Raw genomic sequence first — 22,558 nt, forward strand, 5'->3', positions numbered from 1 at the left:
TTCCACCTTTGCCCTTCTGCCGTGTGACGCCATTCACGCTGTGACACAGAAGGAAGGCCCTCACTAGATGCTGGCACCTTAATATGAGACTTCTCAGCCTCCACAACTGCGAGAAATACATTTCTATTGTTTCTAAATGACCCAACTGTGGTATTCCCCGACGGCAGCACAGAACAGATGGCAGTGACCATGTGCGTCTTCTCCTTCACTGTCAGCAGCCCTTTCCTGCTGCTGAGAGTGTGCATCTCTCACTCACAGCTTCCCACTGCAAGAGGTCTGGCCAACCAGATAATTGGCTTGTTAAAATCAGTGTAACTTCAAAAACATCAACTATGATTTAAAAAAAAAAAAAGTCGAGTGAGAATCAGTCTAATGGTGGCGTTAAGAAAGACTTTTCAGGTGGAGGCCTCTGTGAAGCCGTAGAAGGCTGGGTGTGTCTGGCATCTGGGTGCGTGGAGATTCCTGTGCCTATACCTGTGTTCCCACCTGACCTCCCCATCCCTGTTCCCAGGCCTCCCTGTCATGCCATTACCAGGGGAACAAAGAAATGGCTTGCAGAGAGGATGTATTCAATATTGCCTTGACCTTTCCTACTAAATTATGACAATAAATCCCTTCCCCACTTCTGAAGTCACTTACACAGGAAAGAAGGAGCAGCCACTGCCAAAGCTGGGCCTGGGCCCAGTGAGCCTCACCTCGTACTTCTTGAGCGTTTCCTTTGCCTTGGCTTCATCACCTTTCATGTCTTCGATCTGCCTTTGAAGCTGAGCAACTCTCCGCTCCAGCTCTTCACTTCTTCCCTGCAGCTTTTCATTCTCCTCCCGCAGAAGCTTCACACGCATTTCAGTCCCCACCTGGTCTTGCTCTGAAGTGTTGCTCCTGCTGGCCAGGACCTCGACATTCTGTTAAAAACACAGGGCAAATGAACAAGGGGACTAGTGTCAAGGAGCTGTCCCCAAGCTGGGAGAACGGCTGGCATCTATGAAAAACCCATTGTGCCTATTCAGCCAAGCCCCGTGCTGAGCCAGGGGTCAGCAACCCACAGCCTGCAGGCCAAACCCAGCCCTTCACCTGCTTTGAAAAGCGCAGTGTGACTGGAACCTAGCCATGCCCATCTATTTGCAGATTGTCTGTGGTTGCTTTCAAGCTACAGCAGTAGGGCTGAGTGGTTGCAACAGAAACCCCAAAGCCTATGATGTCACAAAGCCTAAAATATTGACTCTCTGGCTCTTTATAGAAAAAGTTTGCCAACCTTTGCCTGTGTTAAGATCCTTACATGGCATTTCAACCTTTTAACAATTCTTTTCTTTTCTTTTCTTTATTACCCTTTAAGTTCTGGAGTACATGTGTAGAATGTTCAGGTTTGTTACACATGCCACGATGGTTTGCTGCATCTATCACCTCATAATCTACATTAGGTATTTCTTCTAATGCGATCCCTCTCCTATCCCCTCACCCCCTGCTATCCCTTCCCTAGCCCCCCACCCCCTGACAGGCTCCAGTGTATCATGTTCCCCTCCCTGTGTCCCTGTGTTCTCATTGTTCAACACCTACTTATGAGTGAGAACATGTAGTGTTTGGTTTTCTATTCTGTGTCAGTTTGCTGAGAATGATGGATTTCAGCTTTATCCATGTCCCTGCAAAGGACAGGAACTCATCCCTTTTTATGGCTGCATAGTATTCCACAGTGTATATGTGCCAAATTTTCTTTATCTAGTCTATCACTGATGGGCATGTGCATTGGTTCCATGTCTTTGCTATTGTGAACAGTGCTGCAATAAACATATATGTGCATGTGTATTTACAGTAGAATAATTTAAAATCCTCTGGTTAGATACCCAGTAATGGGATTGCTGGGTCAAATGGTATTTCTATTTCTAGATCCTTGAGAAATCACCAACACTTCTTTATTCTTATTGCCATCTTAAATGTGAGGAAACTGAGACTTGGGTAGTTTAAATAACTTGTCCAAGATCACGTAGGAGGAACTGCATTCAGGCAGACCAAACCCAGAACCTGTCCTCATAACCCTCACCTTCTCATGTGTCCACTTCCTTGCCCCATTTGCATGGGCAGGGCCTTTAAAAGAAGCTTTTGAGGCAGGGCAGCTTTGGAGTACAGCTTTTTTCATGTCCAATATAAAACAAATTTAAATTAGCTTAAATGAGGATACAGTTCATAATGTAAGCTCTAGGTATGCTGCGTACAATTCACAACAGAAAGGAATGACAATCTCAGGATGGTTATTGTTGATTCCAGATGTCACAGGGGCTTTGTATTCTTTGGATCAGCAACTTGAAGTGATGGGAAATGGTCCTGCCCAGCGTTCCACCTCTCCAGACAGATCTCTTGCCTGTCCTCCATTTCTCCACTACTACAAAGATGCCAATATCAGCAAATCTCATGCCTTCAATACAATGCTACAGATGCCTACAGTAAAAGTAAGGCCCAGGGAGGATAAGGTTAGGCTTTCAAAGTCCATATTACAGCCCATGTGGGAGAGGTATCTGCTAGAACTGCTCGCTTGTATAGCCTTTTGGAAAGATCTTTACATCGTTTAACAGTACAGCAAGCTTGTTATCCTCAACTGGTTAGAGAGTTTCAGCAACCAGAGCATCTTTTCATGGCCCAAATGTTTAATTCTATACAACAGAGAAAGCCCACAGGAGCAAAGCAACTGAGTTAGAATGAAGTTAGCTGGCATTGCTAGGAGAAAACTAGGTGTCAGACAGCTGGAATTTCTCAGGGGTAACAGAATATCATCTCCTAATGAAACCAGCAAAAGGACAAGTCACAAAGATGTACAAAGAAGAAGTAAAGTGTGGTTGAAAACTTAAGGAAGGATTTAAAGAATCCAGTAACTGGTTAGACCAGGGAAAGAAAGAGAAAAGTCTAGATTGCCCATTTCTGTCCTAACTCTCCCATTAACATGTGAGATAAAGTTATAGTTCTCAAGACAGGGCAGTACTGGCATGAGGGTAAGCATACAAATCAATGAAACAGAATTAGGCATTCAGAAATAAACCCCTATATTTATAGCCAACGAATTTTCAACATGGGTGCCAAGATAATTCAGTAGGGTAAAGAATAGCCTTCAACGAATCATGCTGGGACAACCGATATCCACATGTAAAAGAATGAAGTTAGATCCCTCCCTCACACCATGCACAAAAATGAACTCAAAATGGATCACAGGCCCAAATGTAGGATCTAAAACTATAAAATTCTTAAAACACAGGAGCAAATATTTGTGACCTTGGGTTAGGCAAAGGCTACTTAGCTACAACACCAAAAGCACAATTGACAAAAGAACAAACAGATAAATTAAGCTTCTTCAAAATTTAAAACTTTTGTGCTGTAAATGATGCCACCAACAAAGTGAAAAGACAGCCTCCAGAGAGGAAATAGAAGTCATATTGAGGGAATGTGTTCTCTTTCCGGGTCCACAAGGGGACGTAGTTTTAAGGGCAAGAACTTCCTAGAGTCATGCCCCCCTCACATCTCTCTCCATCCGGGAGATTTAATGGTTTATGTTTAAATTTCACAGGCTCGGGAAGAAACAAAAAGTCAATCACTCCAGCGGAAGTTCTAAGGACTCCTTTCATTGGCCTGGGGTCTTAGAGAAGGTGGGGGTTCCTCCCATGTTAAAAGTTCCCTTCTTCCACAGCCCTTAGGACTCCATGTTTGGGTCCCCTTCCACAAACACTCCCTTCGTGGAAGTTGTCTTTCTCTCTCCTGGATTTTCCCACTGGAGTCCCCTTCCACACTCTCTGGTGGAAGCCTGTCTTCCCCTCCGAAACTCCATCTCTCTATTCCCTAACACTCTCGTGGAAACTGCTTTCCTCTCCTAGATTTCGTCTTTCTGGGTTCTCTCACTCAGTGTGAGAGTTAGCTGTTTCCTTCTCTCTCCTACTCCTGTTTCTCTCTCTCTCTCAAGAAATCACTTTCTACAAACGCTTTTGAGTCCGGCATTTACTGGGCACTGCACCATGGTCCCCTCTCTCATTCTTGAGAGCGCAGGAGACCAAGAACCTGGAGAAACGTCCTCTCAGGAGAGCTGGGGGCACCCTGAACCCCTAAACCCCAATATTACAATATATCTAATAAAGGACTCATATCCAGAATATATAAATGATTTTTTAACTTAATAATAAAAAGGTTTAAAAATTCATTTTTAAAATGGGGGCCAGGCACAGTGGCTCATGCCTATAATCAGCACTTTAAGAGACCGAGGCGGGCAGATCACTTGTGATCAGGAGTTCGAGACCAGCCTGGTCAACATGGTGAAACCCCATCTCTACTAAATATACAAAAATTAGGGGCTGGGTGCAGTGGTTTATGCCTGTAATCCCAGCACTTTGGGAGGCCAAGGCGGGCGGATCACGAGGTCAAGAGATTGACACCATCCTGACCAACATGGTGAAACCCCATCTCTACTAAAATACAAAAATTAGCTGGGTGTGGTGGCACATGCCTGTAGTCCCAGCTACTCGGGAGGCTGAGGCAGGAGAATTGCTTGAACCCGGGAAGCAGAGGTTGCAGTGAGCCGAGATTGCACCACTGCACTCCAGCCTAGTGCCTGACGACAGAGCAAGACTGTCTCAAAAAAAAAAAAAAATTAGCCAGGTGTGGTGGCACACATCTGTAATCCCAAATATTTGGGAAGCTGAGGCAAGAGAATTGCTTGAATTCGGGAGGCAGAGGTTGCAGTGAGCTGAGATCACACCATTGCACTCCAGCTTGGGTGACAGAGCAAAACTCCATCTCAAAAATAAAAAAAAGGAGGAGAAAAGGATCTGAATAGTATACAAAATCCAATAAGCATATGAAAAGATATTCAACATCATTAGTCATTAGGGAAATGCAAATTAAAACCATAATGAGATACCACTCCACATCCACTAGTATGGCTATAATAAAAAAGACAGATAATAACAAGTATTGGGGAGAACTTAGAGGAATTCAACTCCTTATACATTGCTGGTAGGAATGTTAAATGGTACAGCTACTTTAGAAAACGTTTTGCCAGTTCCTCAAAATGTTACACAGAGTTATGGTATGACCTGGCAATTTCACTCCTTGATATATAGCTAAGAGAAATAAAAACAAGGGGCCAGGCACAGTGGCTCATGCCTGTAATCCCAGCACTTTGGAAGGACAAGACAGGCAGATCACCTGAGGTCAGGAGTTCAAGACCAGCCTGGCCAACATGGTGAAACCCCATCTCTACTAAAAATACAAAAAATTAGCCAGGCATGGCAGGTGCCTGTAATCCCAGCTACTTGGGGACTGAGGCAGGAGAATCACTTGAACCTGGAAGGTGGAGGTTGCAGTGAGCCAAGATCGCGCCATTGCACTCCAGCTTGGGGGACAAGAGTGAGACTCTGCCTCAAAAAAAAAAAAAAAGAAAAGAAAAGAAAAATATGACATATATTCACATAAAACTTGTATATGAATGTTTATAGCAGCATGATTCACAGTATCCAATAAGTGGAAGCAATCTAAATGTCCATCACACAGTGAATGGGTAAACAAAATATGGCATATCCCTACAATGGAATATTATTTGGCCATTCAAAGGAATGAAATATCAATACATCCTACAACATGGATGAACTTTGAAAACGTTATCCTAAAGAAAAGAAGCCAATCACTCACACACACACACACACACACACACACACACACCCCATAACGACATTTATATGAAATGTCTCGAAGAGCAAATCTACAGAGACAGAAAATAGATGAGCAATTGCCCAGGGCTGCTACCGGGAGGGATATGGGGAAGGGGCCAGGAGTGAGTGTTAACAGGTTTGGAATTTCTTTTTAGGAGTGATGAAAATGTTCTCACATTGACTGTGGTGATGGTTGTAAAACTGTGTGAACATACTAAAACCACTGAATTGTACCATTTCAATAGTTGAATTATATGTTATATGAATCATATCTTAATACAGTTGTTAAAAAAAGGTTAACAGAAGTTAAGAGAAACCTGAGGCTAGAGTAGGGATGGTGGGGAGAGATGATGCATTTACCCCAGTGGTCTGGAGGTTTGCTGAGATGTTAGGGGAAGAGGAGGCTCAAGATCACCTGCCCAGGCCTTTCAGTAAAGCAAAGAACGCATACACGTGTGGTCAGCACCCTTTCATTCACCCGGAAATCTCAGGAAGAATGAATATACTGAAAACCAGACCCGGTTTAACCTGGATTGGGGCCTAACTAGTTCCTTGGCATGTTAGATAAGGGAACTGGATTGAATTGTGATGTTTAGAACTTGGTATGCAAGTTCTTCACTCAGCTTATGGCTGGCAGGGATTTATTCCAATGCTAGCTTTCAGTGCACGGGCTGAATATGACTCTAGGAGGCATTGTGTGTATTGAGACACTTAGTCCTTTTTTTGATTATTTGTAAAGTGATACTGTGTTTTTCTCTCTGTCTTCACAGAGTGGTAGACCACATCATGTTTACAGATAATTTACTGTGCGCCTGTGTTTGCAAACCTTCCCAAAATTCCTCTCCCATTTTCATGCTCTCACACTCCACACGCCCAGCTCACCTCTTACATAAAGCCCACAGAACAAACTTCCCTTTCCTGAAACCACACCTAATTCACCTACAGTAGTTGTGGAATTTAAAACAAAAATAAAAATACTATCCTTTTGTTGAAGGCAAGTACTACATGTAAGTTCTTCTCCATGACTTCCCAGTCATGGAGAAGAAAAGAAACATGGCCGAGAGGACCTTCAAAGTTCTCCAAACTCTGAAACGCTCTGATGCTTGGATCTATGCATCATCATCTTTTCCAGATGAGACTTTGTGTCTCACAGATGTGGCAAAGGCATCAGAACTGCACCAAGATAGAGCTGGTAAAGAGCAACTCAGGTGGAAGGTCCCTGGGGACATGTACTGCTGAAGACATTGAAGTTACTGGCGTTACGTTTCTACGATTCTCTGATCCCAAGTCCTATATGTCATAAGAAGATTAGAGAGGAAGCACCATCATAAATAAAACCGAAGAGCACATGGTTTTTAATGATTCATTTAGCCATATCATACCACCTATATGATGTCTGTTTTCAAAAGAATTACATGAATTTGTATTTCAATATTTCAACTATTATACACTTGTACAGGTGGTCAATTCCTCTGCCACTCCAAAACGTTGGAAACACCACACTAGATTCATCACCACAAAGGCAAATGTAGCAAATGTGCCATTTTTCTATCATTTTTCAAGATGGCACCACCACCAAAAATTACACCAAGATTATTTTTTCAGCCATGAGGCAGCCAAGGTCAAAAGGTTTGATAACACAGTGTGTGCAATGTGAGGAGACTTACTCTCATCCATTGCTGGTGGGGCTAGAAACTGGTATGAGGCTCCTGGAGGGCGATTTGGTAATACCTACCAAAATCACAGTGTACATTTCCTCTGACCCAGCAACTTACCATCTATCATTTTATCCCACATGTGTGCAAAATGACATATAAATGAGATTATTCATTGCAGCACTGTAATAGCAAAAGACTGCAAACTACTAAAGGCCAATCAAGCATGAGTTAAATAAATTACATCAGGTCAATGGTATCTTCTGCAGTGGGGGAAAAAAAGAACAAGAAAGTGAGGAGGAAGCAAAGTACAGAACAGTAGATGTAGCATGCTCCTGGGTGTATAAAAAGAAGGTAAGCATCATTCTCAGCAAACTGACGCAAGAACAGAAAACCAAACATTGCATGTTCTCACTCATAGGCAGGTGTTGAACAATGAGAACACATGGGCACAGGGAGGGGAGCATCACACACTGGGGTATGTTGGCAGGGGGTGGCTAGGGGAAGGACAGCAGTGGGGGGTTGGGCGGGAAGGTTGAGGAGGGATAACACTGGGAGAAATGCGTGAGGTAGGTGATGGGGGTGGGGGGAGGGGGGATGAAGACAGCAAACCACCATGGCATGTGTGTACCTATGCAACAATCCTGAAAGATCTGCACATGTACCCCAGAACTTAAAGTACAACAAAAAAATGTTAAAAAAGAAGGTTAGGCGAATTAAAGATGTACTTCCTTGGCTACATAAGAAGCTGTTAACAAAGGCTGGCTATGCGGAAGGAAACTGGGGCTATGTGGGAAAAAGCAGAAAGAAGTTTTCAATTGCAAATCCTTTTGCAATTTTTAAATTTTGAACCATGGAAATTCAACATGTACTACATGTATATTTTTTAAATAAATATACATTTTCTTTTAAAAGACAGACCGTCAATGGTCACAGGAACTCAGAGAACAACCCACCTCCTAGGCCAAGTTCTCACCTCCTCCAGCCTCTGGAAACCCTTCCTTTGTCTTTTCATGGGTATTTCTGGGCCGTGAAAGATAGCGGAGCCGGAGCCCCAGGAGCAGCTGTACAAACAGAGCATAGCGCCAACTCTCCCACGCTAGTTTACATGGTTAAGCAATTCCTTTTCACCACATATAGCTGGGAGAGTGGAAAAGGCCAGATGGCCCAGGACCTGCAACTACACGAGTGCTTCTACAACTTTTCCACTCTGGCAACCCCAAGGCAGAAAAGTCCAATGTGGGGCAACCCCAAGGCAGAGAAGTCCAATGTGGGGCAACCCCAAGGCAGAGAAGTCCAATGTGGGGCGATGAGAGACATCGAAGGTACTGCGAAGAACTGCTTTCAAGGCTTGGGTTTTTCCATTATAAATGAATGTAAATTTTGCATTCAACACCATAGCACTTTGCATTCTACTATGTCTCCTTTCATATTACGGATACTGTTTTCTTGGTATTCTGGGAAGTGGTGTCACTTTCACCCCATGACTTTGCCAAGCATGCCAAGCATGACTCTCCTCCTCGCCCACCCAGCACACACACACATGTCACCCTGAATAACACAGACATAAATCACCTCAAGAATGGAATTCTCATTTACACTTCTAAAAATGCTTCTCTATTCACTTAGAGGAAACAACAAAGGCTCTGAAGTCAGCCACATCAGATCCAAACCCAAGCTGTGCCTCTTGCTGGGTCCTCCACTGGGCCTGGCCTCACAGAGCCTTAGTTTCCTATCGGTAGAAGGGGTATGAAGTTACCCACCTCATACATTATTGTAAATACCTACTTAAATGGAATTACGGCTCTCGTGGTAGCCCTTATTATTACTCCTAGGCCAAGTAAACTCACATCTGCTTCCCAAAAGGCAGCAACTTCACACAGCTTACCTGCTGTGCTTTCAATCTTCATACTTGGTTTCAGGCCACAATCTGCATTTTTTGTTTTGTTTTGTTTTGTTTCTAGATGGAGTCTTGCTCTGTCACCAGGATGGAATGCAGTGGCACGATCTTGGCTCACTGCTACCTCCACCTCCCGTGTTCAAGTGGTTCTTCTGCCTCAGCCTCCCAAGTAGCTGGGACTACAGGTGCATGCCACCACACCTGTCTAATTTTTGTATTTTTCATAGAGACAGGGTTTTACCATATTGGCCAGGCTGGTGTTGAACTCCTAGATCCACCAGCCTAGGCCTCCCAAAGTGCTGGGATTACAGACATGAGTCACTGCACCCAGCCACCTGTACATTTCTTACCAGCTAAAAAAATCAAGCCTAGACTTCTTAAAACAGGGAGTTGAGATCTTCTAATAGTCCTTCCAGGGAGACTGCGCTGCACAAACAAGATGACACCCATCTTATTTCAAAGGTAAGTCAGGTTTCTTGGTTGGCTAATTTATGAAAAACTTAGCCCCATTTCCCAGTCAAGGGTAATGTGGTAAACTGATGGCAACTAAGAAAAACATTCTTCTAAAACAAGACAAACAGCATGCTTCAACATGCTGAATTGCTAAACTTCCACTACTTCAAAAATAGTTGACTTTTATCCATTATGCTTCAATTACCGATTTTAAAAGAAGGAAAAAGAAACTATAACAATTATATCTCACACACACACAAGACAGTAAAATCCCAGTCTCTGCCATACCGCCACTCATTGTAAGTAATCACCTGCCTGCAGGCTGGCACATTTTCCACATTTTCATGGGTTAACACCCACATTTAAAGTGTTCACACTGGCCCCTGGAGCCAGAGGAGACAAGCACAAAACCCCCATGGCACCATAAATGTCCCCATCTGCTTGTTCTGCCTGGCTCAGGAAGCTGAGGGGCACTCATTGTAGGAACATGGACCCGACGCCTTGGATAGGCTTGCTCCTGATAGACAACAAGTAACCACATAGGACAAGGGTCTCCCACTTGTCCTGGCACCGACCCAATACACAGACACATCAGGTTTTACTAATTAACACAGCCTCTGCCACAGCCGGCTTTTGTTTCCTTTCTGTCTCTCTTTTTTGCTGAATGAGTGAAAACAGCTGAGGCGTGGAGACCGGGGCATCCAGAGAATGGAATGTTGTTATCAGTTCCATCTCACTGGCCACCCCCATGCTCCAGTGTGTTGGGGCTGCAGGATCCCAACTGAGAGCTACTGGAAGCGTCCCCTACGTCAGCTCATGTGCTGGGAAATTACTGTCTTCTCACCATCACTGCTGTGGGTGTCTGCTTTCATTTGCACAATAAGGGCCTGGGTCACAACAATGCATCCCTTCCTCACTCTGAGAGTGTTAGGAAGGCAAGTTCCCGTATAGTGTCTTCAGCCTCCCCCTCACCTGAGCAAAGGTCAACTATTTAGGTTACAGAAACAGCACATATTTCAGTCTTAACTAGCATACTTCATCCCATCTCCTAATCATCTGTTAATTTCCCTGGCCTAAGGTCCCTAATCTTGCGCTTATCAAATTTTAATTAATTATGTGGAGATCTCATTAAAACGCTCATTCTGACTCGGGACGTCTGGAGCAGGACCCAGGACTCTGCATTTCTAACAAGCTCCCAGGTGACATCCATGATGCTGGTCTGTGGATCCCACTTCGAGTAGTGAGTTCTAGGCTGATGGGACCCTGCTCAGCTCTCAGGGCCTTCCTGCAGAGATGTGAGCTCAGCTCCTAACTGGTCAAATCCTTTATGCTTCTTGGTAGGACTCTCAGGGCCTGGGGTTCAGCGTCAGGTGGCTTGTGGGTCACTGCAGGCTTTGCAGCCTCTCACACTGTAACCTTCCTTCTGCAAGCTCTTGTCCCCATCCTTAAAGAAAGTATAATAGGAGATACCTAAACAGTTCAGAAAAGCAAAAAAGAAAAAGATACGAATCTTTAAAAGTTGAAATTCCTTTAGTAATGTGAAGTGATGAGTTCCGTCCTTCCTCCTTTTTGACTTGCCTACTCACCGTTTTTTGGACAAGATGGGGTTGAGCCTCTGAAAAATATTTTTAAATCCTACGCTCCCAAAAGAACATCAGAGTTATCAAATTTTCTCTCACTGTATTTACCAATTGCCAACACCAATCTCTCCCGACATATCTACAGTTCAGAACTCGGTTATGCAATGATAAACTCTTTTTGTTTGTGTGGGAGGGGGCAAAGAAAGTGCATGGGAGAAATGGAAATAAATATGGCAAAGGAAGCGGCAAAGAAGTAGAGGGTATTCATCACCCGGGTCCCAAATATTTCCAACAAAGAGTTGATTCCAATGCCAAAAACAGTACAGATCATATTCAATTTATTTTTGTTAAAAGATGGGGATTCTAGACCAGACTCCGCTAACAATTCACGTATGATGACAGTAGACAAATCATTTAACTTCCATCTGCCTTCCCTTTCCCCCTCTGCAGCATGAAAGGGTCAGTCTAACTCATTTCAACATCCCGGCCACTCTAACAGTCTGAGATTCTAGAATGAACTTGAAAAAGGCAGGCAGCATTAGGCAGTCCTGGAATTCAATAAGCGAAGACTACTACAGGTTTTACTCCTACTGTGTCATGTTTACATTTCATTTTCAAATGCTGTCATTTAAACCAGATCGTCTGTATCCATGTCCCTGCCTCAGCATCTAGAGCTGAGGGTCATTCTCTCCATGGTTACAAACCTGCCATACTCATGGGGTTTACAAATACCGTGGTTAGTGAAGATTTTATTTACATCCTGTGTTTTTGTTGCCCTGGTGGCAATTTTCTTGCTTACAGAACATCTAAAAGATACTCCCGTTTAATCATATTCAATTATCCAGTTTTCCTATAGCAACTCAGTGATTACATAGGTTAAAAATGTCTCTGGTTTTCTTCATCATATCCTTAGGAAATAAGTCAACAAGCTTCCCTTTAAAAAACTAGTTAAGATTCACTCTCCGAGCGGCCTGTAATTGAGATATAGGCCTAAGACAAAAGTTATGACAATACATTCCTCATACTTGCTTAAAAAATGCATTTGACACACAATTAACCTACAGAGATTCCTAAGATGGGAATAAAAATACCTATGACCAAAATACACTGCAACTAAATAGGCGTAGAGCAGTTAAATGATTTGATTTTTCCGAAACACAACATGCTCCATAGTTCAGGCCTTGATATATGGTATGATTCTGCTTATACAAAATGTGCAGAATAGGCGAATCCATACAGACGGAAAGTAGACTAGTGGTTGACAAAGGATGAGAGAAAGGGGGAATTCAGATGAAAAGGGCTTCATTTGGGTGATGCAAAAGTTCTAGAATTAGACAGTGGTGGCGGTTACCCCAATTGTGAATATATAAAAACCGCTGAACCGCACACTATAAAATGTTTAAAGTGAGTTTTGTGTTATATGAATGTTATCTTAACAAAAACAAAAGAAAACAAAAAGAGGGCAGGCCTTGGAGTCAGCAGACCTGAATCGGTCCTGCTTGTTCTTCTCAAAACTTCAGTTTTCTCATTATCCTAAAAATGAATTGAGACATTATACAAAGTACTTAGCAAAGCTTCAGACACACAGTAAGACCTCAGTCAATGACAGCAATATATTAAGGTTGGGTAGACAAAAGTCACACACCCAGGACTTGAACCCGGCTCTCTGGCTCCTTGCTTGCGACCTCTGCTAGTTGCTACCAGGTTCTTCCAAGGAGGGGCAGCAGCTTGAGGGAAAATTTCCCACAGCCAGCCAGGGAAGGGAAAAGGAGGCCCTGAACCTGCCAGCTGGGGGCTTCAGCTACATCCACATAAGAAGAATGCATTTCAGGGGCTTCTCTGAAACACAGGCCTGGACCTTCCATAGTGCTTTTGCTTTTTTTTTTTTTTAACACCCCTCCTTTGAAACATTCTTACAAAATGTTTCCCAGTTTCCAGGAGATAAAAAGAACCTCACTTCCTATTTATAAGGCACCATTTCCCTCACCATGAGAGCCACAGTCTAAGCTAACCTTGTGACCAGCATGTAAAAGTTCTGTTTATGAAACCCAACATCCCCCTGCAGAGCCCTTCACCCTCAAGTCGCTGCTGGCTGGCGGAAGGGACTCCACCCAGACCATGCCCTGCTTCCAGAGCTCTGCGTCACTCAGAAAATATTGGGGGGTGGGAGCCGGGTAAAAGCAAGGGTTAGACTCCCAGTTAGAGTCACTGTCACAGACGGACCACAGGGCTTTACAAATCATTACAAATCGGCTTGCTGTCAGCATACACATGTCTAACAGGTTCAACAGGATTTTTGGAGAAAGAAGATAAATGAACGGCCAAAGGTTCAATCTAGAAGCTAACAGGCCCTACTCCAGTCCACAGTTCTGCCCTGCCTCCCTGCCCAGAAGTCTTGTTATTTATAAAAACAGATCCTTCAACGTTCCCATGTTGCTGCTACCCTATATCCATAAATGCTGAAAGGGTCTATCCTGAATTCTAGAAATCATGCCATTTTCACAACTTAAATGCAAATGCTGAGATCAAGAACTCTCAAGCCAATGATGCTTCTCACTAGTGCCTCCTTGCAGCCGCTAACAAGACCAAATTTCCATGTAGAAAGCTGTCAGTTTTTCTCTTTCCCTCACACTTCCACGACCCCAGGAGCAACGCTAAGCAGGGACTGGGGAAAGAAAAGGACACTGCCTAGGTAGGCAAGAGCCTGGGCCAAGTATTTAGGCTGACTCCAGTACCCACAGGGTTAAGACACATGACAGGGGTGACCTTTATTATTTCCTCCTTTAAAGTTGTCGGCTGATCCCTGAGACAGAGCTGAGCAGACCAGGCTCCTACAAAGCCCACGGTCCCTGGACTCCTCCCTGCAGGCCAGGCTTCCAGTGTCAACAGCTAGCCCTAACTGACCGGCAAGTGGAACAGGGCCAGAATAGAAACGTCCAGATCCTGGCATAGTCACCTGACCACTGACCACTCCGAGGTTTTGTGCAAGTAACAACTTCTCTAAATCACAGTTTGGCTTTCTTAAAAGCAGGGTGGCATTATGGATCCATTCACTGCACAGATCAAGGAAAATGAAAGGTAATAGTGCCAAATGTCAAAGGATGAGTCGCTATATACACAGCAAACAGCGTCCAGGAAGGAATTAGTATGCACCACCCAGAAGTTACAGAGCATAACCCACAGATTTCCTTCTATACAGAACCCTTAAACGAGATGTGGTGACTTTTTGGCCTCTGTCCTCTTAGAGCAATTGTTTCCCCTTCATGCTGCTGGCAAGACTCTCACTTGGTCTCACCTTTTCTAAATGGAGAATAAAATGCCACCTCCTCCCTCAAAAGAGCTGGGACAGACAGAGGGGGAGGGATGGAGAAACCAAGTCCAATGCAGCACCTTCCCCGGACTGCTCTAGAGCCAGCCCTCATCTGTTTTAAAGAGAAGCCATCTTGGGGTGCCGACCAAACAGGCCCCATGAATCCCTGTGGGGGTCATTAGTGCTGTTCTCCTAATATTTCCAGTTCTTCTCTCCTCCAGGCACATGCACCGTGCTTCCCTGCCCGCCTGAAGTCAGGAGTGGCTATGTGACTAGCTTTGGCCAAGGAAATGTGAGAAGTGGCATGTGGCATGTCCAGGTACAAGCTCCAAGAGACCATTAGTGATTTACCATAGCCTCCCCCTACCCCACTGCAGACATCACCAACACCCAGGTCCCCCAGGGACTCAGGAACAAAGCAACCAACCCCAACCCTGCCATGACTGGATGTGAAGCATGAGCAAGAAATAAGCTTTTCTTCGTTAAGCTACAGAGCTTTGGAGGCTGTTTATCATTGCAGCATCATGTAGCCTATCACATCACCTAAAGGCCTACTATTATACTTGCAGATTCAGCTCACCTGGCTCAAATCCATTAACAACAAAACCTGGAGTTCATCACAAGCTTCAGCCCCAAGGACAAGTGGGGCTGTAACAAGGAGAGAGCGTGGGCTCCCAGACTCAGACAGAGTTGAGTTTAAATCCTGGCTCAGCCGCCCACCAACCATGCAACTCTGAGCCTGTCAGTTACCTTTTTCTGAGCTGCAATCTCCTCCACTTTGAAAGGGTGATGATAGTACCTGCCATACAGGGTGGCGGTGAGGATGAAATGTAATGTGTGTAAAGTACATAGCATGTAGCCAGGTGTGCAGTGTGTACTGAGTAGACAGGAGTGATTCTGGTGACCCTCATCCTCATCCTCATCATCATCATCATCACCCTGCTCTTGTCAATGACCAGCAGTGATGAACCCAGAGGCTCTGTTTCCTGCTCTGTAAACTGGAAGAGCAATGCCATGCCACTCCCATGGTGCGAGTTTCTGAGGAAGTACTCAGCACAAGGCCAGGCAGGACAGAGCGGGCACCTGCTCAATAAGCATGAATACCCCCATACCTCCCTGATATGGTTTGGCTGTGTCCCCACCAAATCTCAGCTTGAATTGTATCTCCCACAATTCCCACGTGTTGTGGGAGGGACCCAGGAGGAGGTAATTGAATCATGGGGGACTGGTCTTTCTTGTGCTAGTCTCATGATAGTGAATAAGTCTCAAGAGATCTGATGGGTTTATTAGGGATTTCCCCTTTCGTATCTTCTTCATTTTCTCTTGCTGCCACCAGGTAAAATGTGCTTTTCACCTCCCACCATGATTCTGAGGCCTCCCCAGCCATGTGGAACTCTAAGTCCAATTAAACCTATTTTTCTTCCTAGTCTTGGGTATGTCTTCATCAGCAGCATGAAAACAGACTAATACACACCCCCTTCAGCTCCAAGCCTTTAGCCAGCACGCCCTGAGTGAGTCCTGAAGCACTGCAAGCTGATGGAGCTGCAACACCTGCCCAATGCACATGGGGGGCCCAGTCCGCAATGGGTCCACTCTGAGCTTCAGATTGCCCTCCAGGACCTATCTGATGGGAGTCCCACTCCCTCCACCTCTAGCCAAGTCACCTCCTGTCACTTACCGGACCAAAAGTACTGCATTTGCCAGGGTACTCTGACCCTGGGGACCCCAGCCTGACCCCTAAGATACCCACATCAACCCAGGTGACTCGTGATTTTGAGAAGCCCTCTTGGGTATGAATCACAGAGACTTGGCCCATCCCTGGGGGCAGCTCTGCAGGAGTCGAGGGAGGTCCCTTGCCAGGGCTCCTACTGACCTACTGTTGAGGATTCGGAGAGCCTGATAGCCCCCGCCTGGTCCTGGCTTTGACAATTAACAGTGTTACAGCAAGGCTCTGCAGAGTAATAGACTTCACATCTAGGAAAATCTGCCACGGGCCACAAAATCCCTGGTCACACACTAAAAGCATCCTACATTGTATGTCCTTAGGCAGTAGCTTAATGAAATGCTATGCCTGGTACTGACACATCCCAACTGCACAGGGCCTCTGAAAGTGGCCTAAACAGAAGGAACACTGGACACTATGCAGGAGCAGATGCCTTGGTCCCAGGACAGCCCCTGGTCAGTCTGTGTCACCTGAGGAGGTAACAATGTCTCTGAGCCTCCTTTCCATGACTATAAAATGTCAGAGAAGAGAATCCAGTTAAGGATTGACGTACCCACCACTGATTGTCTACATTCACTGAATGTACAAGACGAACAAAGTACAGTGCCACTTTTAAATAGCTTAAAGTGCCAGAGAGAGTTCAACATGTTCATAAGTGACATCTAAGTAATCGCTGCCTGAAGACAGGCTCATCAGCACTCCGGTCTAAGGTCTCTAAGGTCATAGCCATCTCTGTGATTATCTGCATGGCAGATAAAGGTTATTTCCTCTCTCTGACCTACGAAAGTTTCCATTTCTCCACATAAATTAAAACAGGCTGGTGTTTCATTCATTGTACTCATTCATAAAGTCACAGAATATCAGCATTATTTGAGACACCAAATTTCTCAGGTTGAAACCCTAATTTGAATTTCCAACACTTCCTTCCACCTTCCCCCATATCTCTGAAAGATAAGCAGCCATCCAGTCTCTGCCCCAGGGGCTGGAAACACATTGCCTCTCAAAACAAGCCTTTCCATTTTCCCACAGCTCTTAGGCCAGGAAACTTCTCCTTCGTGCTGAGCTGATGTCTGCATTCCTACAATATCACTGAGACCAACTAAGGATGGTTTAGTGAGTCCTTCCTCCAAGTGAGAACATTTCAAACACTTGAAGCCACCCTCATACCCACCTATCTTTCTTTTCCCCTTAGGCTACACTGTCCAAGGTCCTTCCTCACTCATTGGCAGGTTGTACAGAGTCTTCTCTCAAAGCACGGCGGCCAAAATCAAAACAACGCTCCCTGCAAGGTAGGCCTATCAGCATGCAGATTACCCACCACTCTAGGCTCCTGAACAGTCTCCCAGAGAACAGAATAGTCAGATCCCACACAGAGGCTGGAGGTGAAACCTGGGGCTTCGACGAAAGACTACCAACCAAATAAAGTCACACCTCTAGACACACAGACACCTACACACCCACGGGACCCTTCCCAGAACTTCCCCTCTGTGAGTGCTGCTGCAGGACCCATGGTGATGCCGGGACATAGAGGCTGGGGTCCCACTCCTGCTCCCATCTCTTCCTTGACTGCCAGCCCCTTTCCTCTTTCCTTCCCATCCAGGTACCTCCAATAACCCTCTGGCTCCAGTGCAGTTCTCAGATGGGTCCTGGAGGTCACCTCTTGCCCCAACCCCATCTCCTTTCCTGGTAAGTTGTACCTTGACTTTTGTGGAAAAATCAGATGACACCCTTTTCCCTTAGCCTCCTCCCACTCCCCACTTCTTCTCTCCCTCTATAGACAACACCCCATCTCCACCTCTCGCCCTATTTCATGCCACGCTATGCCTGGCGAGCTGGACAGCAAGCCTAACTCCCCACACGGCCTCAGGAGAGTAGCTGGTTGCACCCCTGAGGACAGGGCTCTGGCTAGGCAGACATAACTAGATTTACACAGTACTCAGACTGTGCCAGACACCGGCCATGTGTTTTCCATGAGTCATCCCACTGAATTCTTAGGCTTCCCCCCACGGGTGGCACTACTATTAACTATTATAATCCTTTGCTTCTAAGGGAGGAAACTGAGGCACTGAGAGGTAAGGCACTTGCTTAGGGGCTCATAGCCATCGGCAGCAGAGCCAGGATCCAACCCACACAACCAGACTTCACAGCCCACAGGCTGAAAACCAAGCCAGGGGCCCTTCCAGGCAGGGCCTGCCTCTCACTCTGTGCCCAGCCCCGCCCAGCACCTGGCACACGGCACACTCACAATCCAAGGTTACTGAATTAATCAGCTTGACAGAGGTTTTTATGTGTCTAGTTATTTTTTTAAATACCCAGTGATACTACCCCAGCACACACATGTATTCCCCCACCACACATGTAGTCTATATTTTATAGTTAATACACACTATTTTAGTGGTGTCAGGGGCTAAATCAGCCATTGTTAGCAGGCCTGTGAACCTAACCTCAATTCATAACAATGTCTCTATGAGAAAGTTCTTTCAACTTCCAAATACCCCACATAAAAATAAAATTTTAGCACCCTCTGTTTCTAAAATAAGCATTCAGTTAGCAAGGTTCATTCATTAGGATGCTGTCTACCTTTGCATTACTAAAAAACCTGTCCTGGCTAAAGTCTGCTTCACTCTGTTAGATCTCTGCCTCAGAAAAGACGCCTGAATTTCAGAGGAATGTGTAAACTGAACGCTCCACACTTTTTTTCCCCTCAGTCTCCATTCTTAATCCAAATTCTTCACAAAATTGACAGCTCTCTGGGAGCACAGGCTCCTGCTGACCCTGATAAATGATTGCCCTAATTAACAAATGTTCAGTTCCCAGAGACGGCTGCAGTTCCAGCTCAGGAGGGGCCTGACGTTCGTTCTAGCCTCTCATTTTCCAGATGAGCAAACAAACTGGGGCCTGGAGAGATTACGGGGCTTGTTCAAAGTCACACAGTGAAATTTCAGCTGAGGCGGGAAGTTGATGGCCTTGATCCCAACGTAATCACCTCCTCAGACTTCATCTATTAACCTGAGTATTCCTCTCCCGCCTCCTGACAATGGCAGCGCCATTCCTAACACACAACCTCTCTGCCAGGGCTCCAAGGGCGTCCTTATGCTTACCTGGCCTCCAGAAAACACAGAAGAGTCTCTCCTGCTTTTGGCTGCTGACAATGGCCACCCACCAAGGGAAAAGGGTATGCAGAAAAACATCTTGCACTCACTTCTCAAACCCAAAGATGCATTTCCCATTCCCACTCCCCACGCCCAGGTTCCCATCCACTCACTACTAGAAAGCCAGGCTGCCCAACTCCAATACACACCTCACCACCCGACCCACTGTCCAGGTGTCTTCCAGAATGACCTGGCCAAGATGGCACTTCCACGGTAACACAGCTCAGAGCCCAGGACGACTCCCAGCGCACAACAAACTGCACCCAAACTCCCCTCAGTCTGGTCTCCAAAACCTTCCTAAACTGAATTCAGTCTACTGATCTGCCCAAGGCTTCAATTCAAGCCCTGGGTCAAACGCATTCTTCTGTGTACTGGATCAGGCTCATTCCCAGTCACAGACCTTGGTATAGTATCCACAACTCTCTGTGGAAAGTACCCAAAAAAGAAGGAATTACGTAATGCAGTATTTCCCCAGAAGTATGCTATGGAATAAAAGTACTGTGGAAGATTCTTTGAAAAAACATTTGTGGCCCAGTCATATAAGTGTGGAAAATTTTTACAGTTGAGTCCTTTCTCAGAGAATCACAATTCACATTAACCCACATATTAAAGGCTCTGAGAAGTTACATAATAAGAAAAGCCATTAGGCCAGGCATGGTGGCTCATGCCTATAATCCCAGCACATTGGGAGGCCGAGGTGGGCAGATCACTTGAGGTCAGGAGTTTGAGACCAGCCTAGCCAATATGATGAAACCTTGTCTACACTAAAAATACAAAATTTAGCCAGGTGTGGTGGTACAGGCATGTAATCCCAGCTACTCAGGAGGCTGAGGCAGGAGAATCACCTGAACCTGGAAGTCAGAAGTTGCAGTGAGCCAAGATTACACCACTGCATTCCACCGTGGGTGACACAGTAAGACTCTGTCTCAAAAAAAAAAAAAAAAAAAAAAAAAAAAAAAAAAACATTTAACTTTATCTCATGAGTTCCCAAGTTTATCTCAGATCTTCCTTCCTTTCTCCACCTTTATCTCTCCCGCACACAAGTCCAAGCTGCCAACATTTCCTTCCTGGGCAACAGCAAGACCCTCCAAGCTGGTCTACCCACATCCCCTCTCCTGCCCTTTCCAATCTATCCCCACACACTGGGGCAGGAGAAATTATTTAAAATCCCAAATCAGATCATGTTACCGTCCACCAAGTGCTTCAGTGGCTTTATTGTCACGTGGTCTACCTTTAGACCTTATACGGTCTACCTGCCCTTCCAGCCCCATCTCACGCCACACTCCTCCTCCTCCTCACCCATCCCATCCTTCTACTCGTGTTTTTCTAAAAAAAAGTTCCTCTTGTACCATGCTTCGTCCCACCCCAGAGCCTCTGCACATCTGCCTGGAAGACTGCCTCCTCTTTACTAATCCTCACCTCCTCAAGGAAATGGTTCCTGACTACCCACCCAACGGAGGTCAAATTCTAGCCCCTCTCTTCCATAAGCCTTGTCATGGGTGCAATTTTTACCTACTTGTATGATTTTTTTTCTTATATTTTCTTCTACTAGACTGTAAGTTTTTTAGGATAGACAGCATGCACACAGTTTTGCTCATAGGCTTAATGCAGTGTCTGGCCACAAGTAAATACTCAAGAAAGGGGTGGAAAAAAAAAAAAACAGGTCAGGCACAGGGGCTCATACCTGTAATCCCAGCACTTTGGAAGGCCAAGGTGGATGCACCACTTAATTAAGCCCAGGAGTTTGAGACTAGCCTGGGCAACATGGACAAAACCCTGTCACTACAAAAAATTCACTGGGCATGGTGGTACATGCCTGTAGTCCCAGCTCCTTGGGAGGCTGAGATGGGAGAATCACTTGAGCCTGAGAGACTGAGGCTGCAGTGAGCCATGATAGAGCCACTGCACTCCAGCCTGAGTGACAGAGCAAGCCCCTGAAAAAAAAAAAAAAAAAAAAAAAAAACTGTTGTACCAATTAACGTAGGTATGAGCAACTCGTGTGAGAAAAGAAAGCACAACATAAGACTATACATTCCACAGTGGAGACAGAAACCCAGTGCTACAAAGAGGAGGTGACGGAGCCTCAACTCTATGTGGGTGAGACGGGTGAAGCTGCAGAGAGCTTGGTGCCACACACAGAGAGAAAGGAGAGGCAGCGCAAATGAAGGAGAACAGCACGTGCCACGGTGTGGAAGCCTGCGAGGGCTGTCTACTTTCCGCTTGCTTGTTTTCTATTTAGACCATCCACACCTCTGATCCTCAAGGACGTGGAGAATGTCTTTTACACTCTTCTTAGCATGACACTGAGGGCACCCGGAAAATAGAAGGGCCCACTAATGTGAAAAAGGAACGCCTCCCTACACAATGGCCGGGCTTCTTCCTGCAGGGATCCTACAGGAGGCCGCCCGTGTGTGCATGGGTGCCAGCCCGCATCTCTGCTGCACAGCATACATGCTCGGCTCCTGTGGCCTGAGCTGAAGCCACCATTTGCATTCCTGTGGAACTGCTGCATTTCTGGAAACAATGGCCCTCTCTTTCACCCCATTCTGTGGTGAGCAGCTAGCCCCAATAATTTTCCTATTTATGTTAAATAAGAAGCCAAGAGTGAAGAGGTTCAGGCCACGCATGACCCTTGTCCGCAGACTTTTACTTTGCGGGATCAGAGTTGAAGCATGCAAGTGTGCCTTTATTCTTTTTCCCCTGCTGAGGCCAGGAGACGCTTGCCAGATGCTGCTCCTAGAGTGTACTGTCACAACAGGAGCTCTGCCAGGACCTTCCCACCCCTCCCCTTCCACCACCCGCCCCACCTCCTTCCCCACAACCTGCCCCCAGTTCCCACTCCAATCTAACCAGGCCTGTTCTTTGTTCCACAAAACCAACAGTGAGCTCCGCCTGCCAGGGCAGACAAGGTGCGCACACAGGAGCAAACAAAGAGGCCCTCTTGCCGAAGGCCTTCTTTCCTGTTGGACCAACGCTGTCACCAGTGCCCTTCGTCTGAAGTCACCAGATACACCAGGCACTTCCAGGGACCTGCCGGAAGATACCTGGCCCTGCACCAGCTGGAATATCACTTTCCAGCCATCCCCATACCACCAGACACAGTAGGA

At 45.7% G+C, this 22,558-nt stretch overlaps 1 protein-coding gene across 3 annotated transcripts in view; it reads right to left on the reverse strand.

Moving 5' to 3' along the window:
* CGNL1 (cingulin like 1) overlaps positions 1–22,558 on the reverse strand; it is a 116,138-nt gene that overhangs the window by 32,916 nt on the left and 60,664 nt on the right. For all 3 annotated transcript variants that reach the window (XM_032297337.1, XM_032297335.1, XM_032297336.1), the window contains exon 8: positions 696–902. In XM_032297337.1, coding sequence (XP_032153228.1) covers positions 696–902 — 207 coding nt within the window. The remainder of the gene's footprint in view (positions 1–695; positions 903–22,558) is intronic.

This window comes from Sapajus apella, unplaced genomic scaffold, assembly GCF_009761245.1.
Source record: "Sapajus apella isolate SASKATOON/1434 unplaced genomic scaffold, GSC_monkey_1.0 scaffold37, whole genome shotgun sequence".
Lineage (NCBI taxonomy): Eukaryota > Metazoa > Chordata > Mammalia > Primates > Cebidae > Sapajus > Sapajus apella.